Source organism: Rana temporaria, chromosome 4, assembly GCF_905171775.1.
Source record: "Rana temporaria chromosome 4, aRanTem1.1, whole genome shotgun sequence".
NCBI lineage: Eukaryota > Metazoa > Chordata > Amphibia > Anura > Ranidae > Rana > Rana temporaria.
In genome coordinates this window covers 71,473,564-71,485,248 of record NC_053492.1, presented here as the reverse complement: position 1 = coordinate 71,485,248, position 11,685 = coordinate 71,473,564, and the positions used below count along the sequence as shown (strand labels likewise).

The following is an 11,685-nucleotide window of genomic DNA, read 5'->3' as shown; positions in this document are numbered from 1 at the left end:
TGCAGCTCTTCCCCAGCCTGTCCCCTCCATGCAGCTCTTTCCTACTCTGTCCCCACCATGCAGCTCTTCTCCAGTCTGCCTCCTCCATGCAGCCCTTTCCTATTCATTCAGCTCTTCCCCCTCCCCCTCCTGCTTCCTCTCCTCCAGCTTTCCCAGGCTGCTGCAACCAAGGAAGGAATCAGTCTGTGTCAGCCGCAGGCGTCCCCGCCCTCCCTGCTCCCGCCTCCGCCAATAAGAGCACGGCTTCCCGGAGCATAACGTCACCAGCGTCCCTGCCATTGGCCGGCTATATTAAGAAAGCCTCATGAGCCTTTAAATAGCCGGGGCGCAGCGTGGCCGAGAGTTAAATCTCCCGGAATCTGAGGCGCGGTGTGTGAGATTAGAGAGAGAAGGGATCCGTTCCTCATCACTCGCCACCATTAGAACCATAGGCAAGCTGAGGAAGCGCCGGGCGGCCGGCAGTGGTAGCAGCGGAGCGGCCATGGCAGCAATCCGGAAGAAGCTGGTGGTGGTCGGGGACGGGGCGTGTGGGAAGACGTGCCTCCTCATTGTCTTCAGTAAGGACGAGTTCCCCGAGGTCTACGTCCCCACCGTCTTCGAGAACTACGTGGCCGACATCGAGGTGGACGGTAAGCAGGTAGAGCTGGCCTTATGGGACACGGCGGGCCAGGAGGACTATGACCGGCTCCGGCCTCTCTCCTACCCGGACACCGATGTCATCCTCATGTGTTTCTCGGTGGACAGCCCGGACTCTCTGGAGAATATCCCGGAGAAGTGGGTGCCCGAGGTCAAACACTTCTGCCCCAACGTGCCCATCATCCTGGTGGCCAACAAGAAGGACCTCCGCAACGACGAGCACATCCGCAACGAGCTGGCCCGTATGAAGCAGGAGCCGGTCCGTACCGACGACGGACGTGCCATGGCCATCCGCATCTCCGCCTACGAGTACCTCGAGTGCTCCGCCAAGACCAAGGATGGCGTCAGGGAAGTCTTCGAGACCGCCACCAGGGCGGCGCTACAGAAGAGGCACGGCCCCAGCGGGGAGTGCATCAGCTGCTGCAAGCTGCTATGATCCCCCCCTCCTGTATGTGACTGGACTGTATGGTGCTAAGGGGGCCCCTGCCTCCGAGGGCCCCGCCATAGGGTTACCCAACATCGGACATGGTGGGGTGGTGAGGACTGTAATCCTGATGCACCTGAGATTGGGGTCATTTCATCCACCTCAACTCCCCCTCTCCATTCATTTTGATGCTTGAGACATTGGTGGTCATCTTGGTCCACCCACTGTGACCTAAGAGGTTGGGGGGGCTCTTCCAAGTCCCAGAGGACTGTGTTCTTCCTGAGATTGGGCTCTCATCCACCCTGGCCCATCCCTAATCTATTCTGATGCTCACAACAGTGGTCCCACCATTGTGACCTAAGAACTGCATCCAGAGGTTGGGGGTCCATCAGTGGTCACCCCATTGTTACCTGTGGACTGCGTTCTTCTGGAGATTGGGCTCTCATCCACCCCAAATCCTGTCACCTGTGTTCATTCTGAAGCTTGAGACGTTGGTGGTCACTTCAGTCCCACCACTGTGACCTAAGAACTGCATCTAGAGGTTGGGGTGTCCATCCTAGAAGGTACCTCCAGTGTCACCCAAGGAATGCTTTCTTCTAGAGATTGAGAGGTCACCTAAGCCCCCCCTTCTGTCACCTGAAGACTCTACTCCTGCTGATGCTTGGAACATTAATTGCCACCTTGATGCCCTCACATGAGATTGAGGTGTCTCATCCTAGAGGTCCCTCATTGAGCCACCCAAGTGCTACATTTGGCTGAAGATTGGGGGGGGTATCTCGTCCTAGAGATCACTTGAGTCTGTTGTCACCCGAAGGCCATTCTTTTGGAGATTTGAGTGCCCTGTCCTACAAGACCCCCGTTGTCACCTGAAGACTTCATCCTGATGCTTGGGACTTTGGTCACCTTGGACCCCACTTCATTCATAAGATTGGGGGTTCTTGCTCTGAAGGTCAACCAAGCCCACCATTGTGTGACCCAAGGACTGCATTCATTCTGATGCATGAGACATTACCACCTTGGTCTCCAACATTGAGAACTGCCTTCATCAGATTGGGGGTCTTCCAAGCCCTCCGCATACTGTGACCTGAGGACTGCCAATGCTCAGTAGATTGGGGAGTCTCCCATTCTTGAGGTCACATGCCTCCCTTCATGACTGCTGTGTACCCCACACTAGTGCTGCACCCTGCCAAGCAGTATTCCCCCTGTACAGATAGACTGAGCCTCTATTGTGCCAGGGAGGGGCTTTACCCTTCTCTGGTGACCTGAATGACACTACCTTCTTATCCAGGGGACTCCCAAGGTCTTTGCAAATTGGTTATTATTGTGGTGGCCCATCTTGAGATGGGATAGCAATGCTTTGATACTGTTGAGTCCCTCTGTTGCTCGTGTCCCCAGTAGTGTGTTGCTGTGCAATGTGTTGCTGGTTTATTCACAAGCAACTGTCCTCTTCAGGGCTAACAGGGGCGATCTCCTGAACTGTATATAGACCTGTAAATATATATATATAAAAATATTCTATTGAGCAGGCTTGGCAGCTTGCAGTGTACCGACTCCTGGGGAACTACAAGTGTCGGGATACTTGGACTTGTAGTTCACCAGTAAACGGCACACTGCTACCCGCCAAAACCTGCTTAGGAGGGAACTCGGACTCTGCGCCCTTCTGTCTTTGAAAGGAAACCTGTGCTGAGAGAATATAAAAGCTGTTGTTGACCTCTGGAAATGCTAGTTGCCTGGCTGTCAAGATCTGAACTTGTCTCTCCTATCAGAGACTCTAATCAACAACTGCCCATACATTATACAATTTCCTCTAGTCTAGATTTACCTTCATCACAAGGGCCTGCCTGATTGCGTACACATTGAAAGCTTTCAGGTTTGACCTCCATATTATAGAATTTTGGTCAATGTAAAGAAAAATTGTATAACGTGTGGCCAGCCTTTGCGTGCGTTTCATGTTGGTGACTCGGAAAGCCATGACCACACGCGTTCTTGTTCCATGGCAGCCTGTGTATTTCTCAGTACTGGTTTCCTTTGCACATCAGCCTGTTTTGCAGCTGTAACTTTTTTGTAGCATTTTTTTCCTTTTTTTTTTTTTCTTCGACTTCATGTGAAATATTTTTGCACTTCTCTTTTTTTATTTTATTTTTATTTTTCTGACACTCAATGCACTTACCATCTGCAAAGACACTGACTTTATCAACACTTAAACTGAAAAGAACCACTTTTATTTTTTTTCACCATTTTTGTTTTCTAGTACATGAATGTAGAGTCATGGAGGAAAGTTACAAGACTTGTAGCATTCCAAGTATTAAATAAATGGGGCGTGTAGATTAAAAGTAATGCAAAAAAAAAAACATAAAATGTGGATGAAGGTAAACTATCAGATGTGTTACAGAATTATTATTTGAAATTTTTTGTTAGAGGCAGATATTTTGTTTTCTGACAGTGGTACTAAATTGTGTTCAACTGAAAACAAAGGCTGACAGCAGTGGAAAAAAAAGATAAATTTGGGTATGTTTACATTAAATTTATTATATGTATATACAGGTTTTTATGTGAAATATTAAATATCTTCTAAATATATTTCTGTGTTTTTTGTTTTTTTTTTTTTTGTTTTTTTAATGCTTTTGAAAAAAAAAATCTTGGTGCCCTTTTGAGGATTGCTTACTATTTTTACAGTAAAACCTTGGTTTGAGAGCGTTTTGCAAGACAAGCGAAATGTGTGTTTTTTTTTTTTTTTTTTTTAATAAACTTTTCCTTGATATACAAGCGATGTCTTGATATAAGAGTAGCGTCATGACACAACCGAGTACAAAAAAGGCGCCTCTCTTCTCATACTCTGTAAAAATAAATGCTTTGATATACAAGCATGTTTCTGGAACGACTTGTGCTTGCAAACAAAGGTTTTACTGTAGTTCTCAATAGTGTTTTTACTCCTTGGTTATGTGTTTGGACAATCGATAGTGCCTACAACACTCCAAAATGTATTTACGTGAATTTATTTATTACAGGTACTTTATATAGATTTGACCATTTATGCAGCTCGTTGCACATATATTGTACATTCATCTTAGTCCCTGCACTCAAGGAGCTTACAATCAAAGGTCTAACTCATTCATACGTGTTTTAGGTGGGGAAATTGCTTGGATCTCCCATAGCAATTCCATAGTGTAACCCAGTGTTTCTCAATTCCAGTCCTCAGCCCCCCCAACAGGTCAGGTTTTCAGGATTTCCCTCAGATGAAAAGGCTGTGGTGATTACTTAGGCAGTGAAACTGATCAAATCACCTGTGCAATATAATGGAAATCCTGAAAACCTGACCTGTTGGGGGGGGGGGGGGGCCTGAGGACTGGAATTGAGAAACACTGGTGTAACCTAACCCCTGTCACCTCTGCTTGATGGCTTGGTCCATACGTTTTCAAACTGCATCCAATTCTCATGACCTGTGAATGTGACCTTTTCAAAAAGGGTCCTGGACTACGAAATGCAGCCGCTCATATGTGAACCTGACCTAAATGTGGAGACAAAAGGTAACAAAATGGCTTCCCTATGTACACAGATGAAATGCTAAAGAGGTGTAACCACATGTTAACCCCTTACCACTGTATAGCACACCTTTGCTTAACTGCTTGCGTAACGTCATATGGCGTTGCGGACTTTGAACGGTGATATCTGAATGGTGCCTGCACCTAAAGGCATCGTTCTGATATCGTCTTTTAGAGCCGGTGATTCCCTTCACCATAATAATGATGGTTCTTTATAGGTGGCGAGAGGGGATATCCCGGCTCGCCCCTGCACTCAGCAAACCGGAGAAGAAACTGATTAGCCCCAGATGCTGACCATAGAGATTTTCGCCGGGCCAGATGGTCCCTGAAGTCTCTATAATCATTCGGTGGCCGGGCGTGATGTTATAACAGTGCGCCAGCCTCTGAAAAAATGCTGCCACCTCAATTGGGAAGCTGATATATATATATATATATATATCTATATCAATCATGCTTCCCAGCCTAGAGGTGAGATGTGGGGACTTATTGACCCCAGATCTTGCTGTAAAGAGGACCTGTCGAGCACTATTCCTATTACAGGGGATATTTACATTCCTTCTTATAAGAATGAAAGTGATAAAAAAAAATAAAGCGTCAAAATAGAAAAATTTAAAATTAACAAAAGTAATTTCAAGCGTCCCTGACCCCACGTGCTCGCTCGCAGATGGGAACGCATACGCAAGTCGTGCACACATGTGAGGTAGCGTTGTGAATGTGGGAGCAATAATTCTAGCACTAGACCTTCTCTATAACTCAACACATGTAACCTGGAAAGATTTTTAAAGCATCGCTTATGGGGATTTTTAGGTACCGAACTTTGGCGCTATTCCACGAGCGTGTGCAATTTTGAAGCATGACACGTTGGGTATCTATTTACTTGGCGTAGCATCATATACAAAGGAGTTGGGCTAACTTTACTGTGTTTTTTTTTTTTAAATGCTGCTACCTCGGCTGTAAAGTTAAGATCTATTATTTTTTTAAACCTTGCTGTGTGAGACTAAAAGTTGCAACAATCGCCATCTTTTTCTCTAGGGTCTCTGTTAAAAAAACAAACATAATGTTCGGAGGTTCTGTGTAATTTTCTAGCAAAAAAATGATTTTTACATGTAGGAGAGAAGAATTGGCCTGGTAGACAAGTGGTTAACAAATGGATTATTTGTTTGCATATATTGCATCACATGTTCAAGCTTGTCAACTACATATAAAAAAAAAAGCCTGATGTAAGACGTGTTAAGAAAAAAAAAATGGATATATATACACTTTTTTTTTTTGCTTTTTTTTTTTTTTGCTTACCAGTGCTTAAGCTGGCCATACATTATACAATTTTTTTTTTTTTTTTAGATTTACCTATAACTATGTAGTACAAGGGCCTGTCTGATTGCATACACATTAAAAAAAAATGTTTAGCTTTGACCTTATTTTACGGTTATGGTAAATCTAAAGGAAAAATGAATAATGTATAGGTGGCTAGCCTTGGATGTAGTGGCTGCATTTGTATTTTATTTCAGGCTTTTTAACGAAGAGGTCCTGCCTCTGTCACTTCTGCCCTAGGGGGTGACAAAGCATCCTCACCCGCTTGTCAAATCATCCTCACCCGCTTGTATCTAATGGCGGAGCAGAATTGTCAGCTTAGGGCAAAGTGTTAGATTGCCATGTACCTGTACCCACAGGCGCATAAACAGGCACTTGCGTATTGTTGAGTAAAAAAATTATAGAAATAACTAAAAATAAGCTTCCTTCTCTAAACAAAGCAGGTTTTCTGCTATTGGGCTTTAACAGCCTGACTTTCTAGTGGGCATGTTTATCCCTAGAGATGGGGTACATATATCTAGGGAGGGGACACTTGGGCACAGGCTTATAATATCTAGTGAGAGGACAATTTGGCACAGGCTTGCATATCTAGGAAGGGAACATTTGGGCACAGGCTTGCATACCTGAGATGGGGGCACTTCAAGTCAAGCCTTATTGTCATTCTACTACACATGAGAACATACAGTAGCATTAAATGTCTGCACTTAAGCACAGGGATGCATACCGGGGGGGGGGGGGGGCACTTAGACCCAGGCTTACATACCTAGGGAAGGGGGTATTTGGGCACAGGTTCACATACCTAGGGAGGGGGGTACGTACTTTAGCATAGGCTTATGTACCTAGGGAAGGGGGTACTTAGGCACAGATTTACATACCTAGGGAAGAAGGTACTTGGGCATATGCTTACATACCTATGGAAGGGGGTACTTGGGCACAGGCTCACATACATAAGGAGGGAGGTACGTGGGAAGGGGTTACTTGGGCATGGGTTGCTTGGGTATAGGCTTACATACCTAGGGAGTGGGGTACTTGGGCTCAGGCTTACATATCAAGGGAGGGGACACTTGGGCACAGGCTTACATACCTGGGGTGGGGGCATTTAAACACAGGGGTTCATACCTGGGGGGGCACAGGTTAGCTGCTGGCTTTTAATTTTTTCATCGGTGGGCGGACCTCCGCTTTAAGCACAGGTTTACATACCTAGGAAGGTGGGTACTTGGGCACAGGTTTACATCACAAGGGCAAACCATTCAATCTACCCTTTATGTTGTGGGACTATACAGGCACAGGCTAAGGCCTGGTTCACATCTATGCATTTTTAGTGCATTTTCAGTTTTGCAGAAACCCACTACAGTCCATTTAACATGCTTGCCTATGGGTCACGTTCACATCTGTGCATTTTATGGAGAGGGCCAGGGACCAGCTGGTTGTGTTTTTGGTTCCATAGACTTCGGATGAAAAACACAAAATATGCATCTGGAATATGCATCATCTGCAACCTGCATAGGTGTGAACTAGACCTAAGAGAATATTTTTTTACTTTTCGTAATAAGAAAACCCCACCATTGCATTCAGGTAGGCAGGTCAGGAATACTAATCTCAATAGTAGACCCTAAACAACGTCTCTCCTTGCAGCAGCTGGAAAAACAACAATGGCCCCCAGGCGTATATCAAATGCATCTCATAAAGCAGTTAATGGTTTATGAGGCACATTAGATGAGGAATACTGACTTTAGCTGCTTCATCTTTGTTGGGGCCCACAGCAACCTGCAAGGTAAAAGGCGTGCCCCCTGTTATACCGTGTGTAGTAGCGATGGTTTGCGTCATTATTTATTCTTCATTTAATTTTTTTACAAGTACTTTTATACAATGCACCGCGGTTGCAACGTGATGCGGTGACTTGCTTAGGTTCAGTGCTTAGTGTAAAAATGCAGCTTATCTTAAATTTTTCTGCAATGCACTGCAACCCATCTTAAAGAGGAAGTAAAAAAAAAAAAACCCTGCAAGACAAAGGCACAATGAGCTAGTATGCATAGCGAAGTCCCTGCAGCGGTCCTCGGACACCTCCTCCACCACAATACCCGGAGTGACTTCCAGGTATCGCTGTTCTGGCGCTGTGACTGGCCGGAGCAGTGATGATGCCACTCCTGCGCATGCGCGTGGGAAAAGACACTAATAGCATGATGCCGTTAGTAGCGGTGCGCCTGTGCGCCATTGTCTACAGCGCATGCGCCATAGACATCAGCGCTGTCTTTCTTGGAAATATTTTCTTAACTGTGTAGGTTAAGGAGATATTTCTTGGACCTACAGCTAAGCCTTAATCTAGGCTTACCTGTAGGTCAAAGTTGTCTGAAAGGGTTTACAACCACTTTAATGTGGTGTTGTGGTATGAACCTTTGTTTTCTACACTATATTGCCAAAAGTACTGGGACACCTGCCTTTACACGCACATGAACTATAATGGCATCCCAGTCTTAGTCTGTAGGGTTCAAGCTTGAGTTGGCCCACCCTTTGCAGCTATAACAGCTTCAGATCTTCTGGGAAGGCTGTACGCAATGTTTAGGAGTGTGTATGGGAATGTTTGACCATTCTTCCATAAGTGCATTTGTGGGGTCAGGCACTGATCTGAACAAGAAGGCCTGGCTTGCAGTATCCACCCTAATTCATCCCAAAGGTGTTCTATTGGGTTAAGGTCGGGACCCATAAAGTTCCTCCAGCCCAAAGTCACTCATCCATGTCTTTATGGACCTTGCTCTGTGCACTGGTGAGCAGTCATGTTGGACTAGGAAGGGGCCATCCCCAAACTGTTCCCACAAAGTTGGGAGTATTAAATTGTCCAAAATGTCTTGGTATGCTGGCACCTTAAGGCATGGGTGCTCAACCTGTGGCCCTCCAGCTATTGTGGAACTATATGACCCATGAGGCATTGCAAGCCACTGACAGTTACAAGCATGACTCCCAAAGGCATATGCGTAATGGGACTTGTAGTTCTGCAACAGCTGGAGCTTTATTTATTGGCCACGCTCAACCCCTGAAAAGCAACCCCACACCATAATCCCCCCTCCACCAAATGATTTGGCCCAGTGCACAAAGCAAGGTCCATAAAGACATGGATGAGCGAGTTTAGGATTAAGGAACCTGACTGGCCTGCACAGAGTTCTGACCTCAACACCTTTGGGATGAATTAGAGCCGAGTTTGACCATCCCAAATGCGCTTCTGGAAGAATGATCAAACATTCCCATAGACACTCCTAAACCTTGTGGACAGCCTTCCCAGAAGAGTTGAAGCTGTTATAGCTGCAAAGGATGGGCCAACTTAATATTGAACCCTACAGACTCAAGCCCTGTACACACGGGCCAGAATCTCATAAGGAAAAAAAACGTTTTCCTTACGAGATTCTTGGCAAGAATCTCTTTGCCCCCTGAGTGTACAGACACTCCATTCAAACGAACCACGGTCCTTTTGAATGGCAAGAACGCGGTGACATTGCATACGACGAGCATGCGCTTGTCACATTCAATGGCGTCGCCATCGTCTTGCTGCACCCTGCCTATGCCTAGGAAGCTACTGCGCATGCGTCAGTCATTTCGAGCATGCGCAGGTTTCCACGGCGACAGGTAAGTATACACACTCTCTGGTTTCTCGGCAGGAAATCACGATGAGAAAATAGAGAGCAGGTTCTTTATTTTTCTCGTCTAGATTCTGGGCAGTTTTCTTGATGAGAAACCTGAAAGCCTCGTAAACACGCTCGGTATACTCAGCAAGAAAGCTCTGCCAGCAGTTTTCTTACTGGTTCTTGCCGAGAAAACCGAGCGTGTGTACGAAGACTGGGATGCCATTAAAATTTGTGTGTATGTGTGTGTATATATATATATATATATATATATATATATATATATATATATAAAGGCCGGCGTCCCAATACTTTTGGTAATATAGTGTATGTGCCCAGTGTTGAGATTGCAATAATTTATGCCGACTAATGAATGAATGAGCCCTTAGTGACGGAACTGGCCAGCCAACTTTGATCTTCAGTAGGAGGTCATCAATGACAACCACTGTATTTCTCTGGGACTTGATCCCCTGCATTGCTGGATCTGTAAATGTGTAAACAGTGGTATTAGAATCGGATCATGCAGTTTAAATTTACATGAAGTTCTGGATATTTTATGTATCCGTATAACATTTCTGCGCTCACGCGGAGGACCTCTCTTTCAGGGGTCCCTGTTTTCTTCTTTTTTTTTGGTGGCTGCACTCGGTTGCGTCTTGCATTTGGGATTTCTAAGCAGACAAATAACTTCTGCAGTGTTAGACGTGGCAGGGGAAGCCAAAGGAGCTTTAGAATTTTAGTACAAAAGTTTCCCCTCCCCCACCGCACTGGAGTTTAACGCTTCATTTCACCCTGCAGTCTCCTTCCAGGGATCAGGCAATCATGTGAAAGTGTCAGCTGTTCTATCGGCTCTTCTCATCTGGTAATGTCAAGATCAAAGGTTCTGCTGTGTGTGGACCTTCCCCTGTGCATAGGGAGACGTGTCCCTACCTTAGCCATGCGTAGTTTTACTATTTTGCTACTGAGGCCAATCGAAAATGATTTTTTAGTTGCATGTGAAGCCTGTGATTAACCATTAGGGCACTGGAAACCTTTTTTAACCACTTCAGCCTAGAAGATTTTACCCCCTTCCTGACCAGAGCACTTTTTACAATTTGGCACTGCGTCGCTTTAACTGACAATTGCGCGGTCGTGCACTGCTGTACCCAAATGAAATTTGCATCCTTTTTTTCTCACAAATAGAGTTTTATTTGGTGGTATTTGATCACCTCTGCGTTTTTATTTTTTTGCGCTATAAACAAAAAAAGAGCGACAATTTTGAAAAAAAAAAAACAATATTTTTTACTTTTTGCTATAATAAATATCCCCCAAATGAAAAAAGTCTTAATCACTTGAGGCCAATATGTATTCTTCTACATGTTTTTGGTAAAAAATCGCAATAAACGTATATTGATTTGCTCAAAATTTATAGCGTCCACAAAGATTCGGAAAGATATATGGCGTTTTCTTTATTTTTTTTTACTAGTAATGGTGGTGATCTGCGATTTTTAGCGGTATTGCGGCGGACAGATCAGACACTTTTGACACATTTTTTGGACCGTTGACATTTATTGAGCGATCAGTGCTACAAATATGCACTGATTACTGTATTAATGTCACTGGTAGGGAAGGGGTTAACACGAGGGGGCGATGAAGGGGTTAACTATGTTCCCTCACTGTGTTATAACTGTGTGGGGAAGGGACTAACTAGGAGAGATGACAGATCGTTGTACCTACTTTGTAGGAACACGCAATCTGTCTCCTCTCCTCTGACAGCACGGGATTTGTGTATTTACACACACAAATTCCCATGCTGGCACTTGTGCACGTGATCGTATGTGTCCGTCAGTGATCGCGCCTGCTGGCCATGCGCATCGGGTTCCCCGCTGTGCAGCGGGCGCGTGTTCCTCTGGCAGCTAAAAACCATAAAAAAGACAGAAAAATTTGAAAAAAAGAAAGAAGTTTTTCTTAGTTTGTTAGAACATTTTGTAAATAAGTAATTTCTTTCCTTCACTAATGTGCGCTTATAAGGCTGATGGGCACTGATGGGGTGGCACTAATAACGAGCACTGATAGAGGCCACTAAAATGCAGCACTGATAGGTTGCACCGATTGGCATCACTGATGGGCACCGATTGGCATTACTGATGGGCACTGATGGCATCACTGATGGGCACTGTTG

At 45.1% G+C, this 11,685-nt stretch overlaps 1 protein-coding gene across 1 annotated transcript; it reads left to right on the top strand.

Moving 5' to 3' along the window:
* Positions 1-326: 326 nt before the first annotated feature.
* Positions 327-3,640, top strand: RHOB (ras homolog family member B). The gene has a single exon (XM_040348534.1). It carries the CDS (start codon positions 482-484, stop codon positions 1,070-1,072), a length of 591 nt encoding a protein of 196 aa, XP_040204468.1. The 5' UTR covers positions 327-481; the 3' UTR covers positions 1,073-3,640.
* The last annotated feature ends 8,045 nt before the right edge of the window (positions 3,641-11,685 follow it).

What these genes read in the sequence shown, in the direction of transcription:
- RHOB (XM_040348534.1), top strand. Translation starts at nt 482, where the DNA reads ATGGCAGCAATCCGGAAGAAGCTGGTGGTGGTCGGGGACGGGGCGTGT.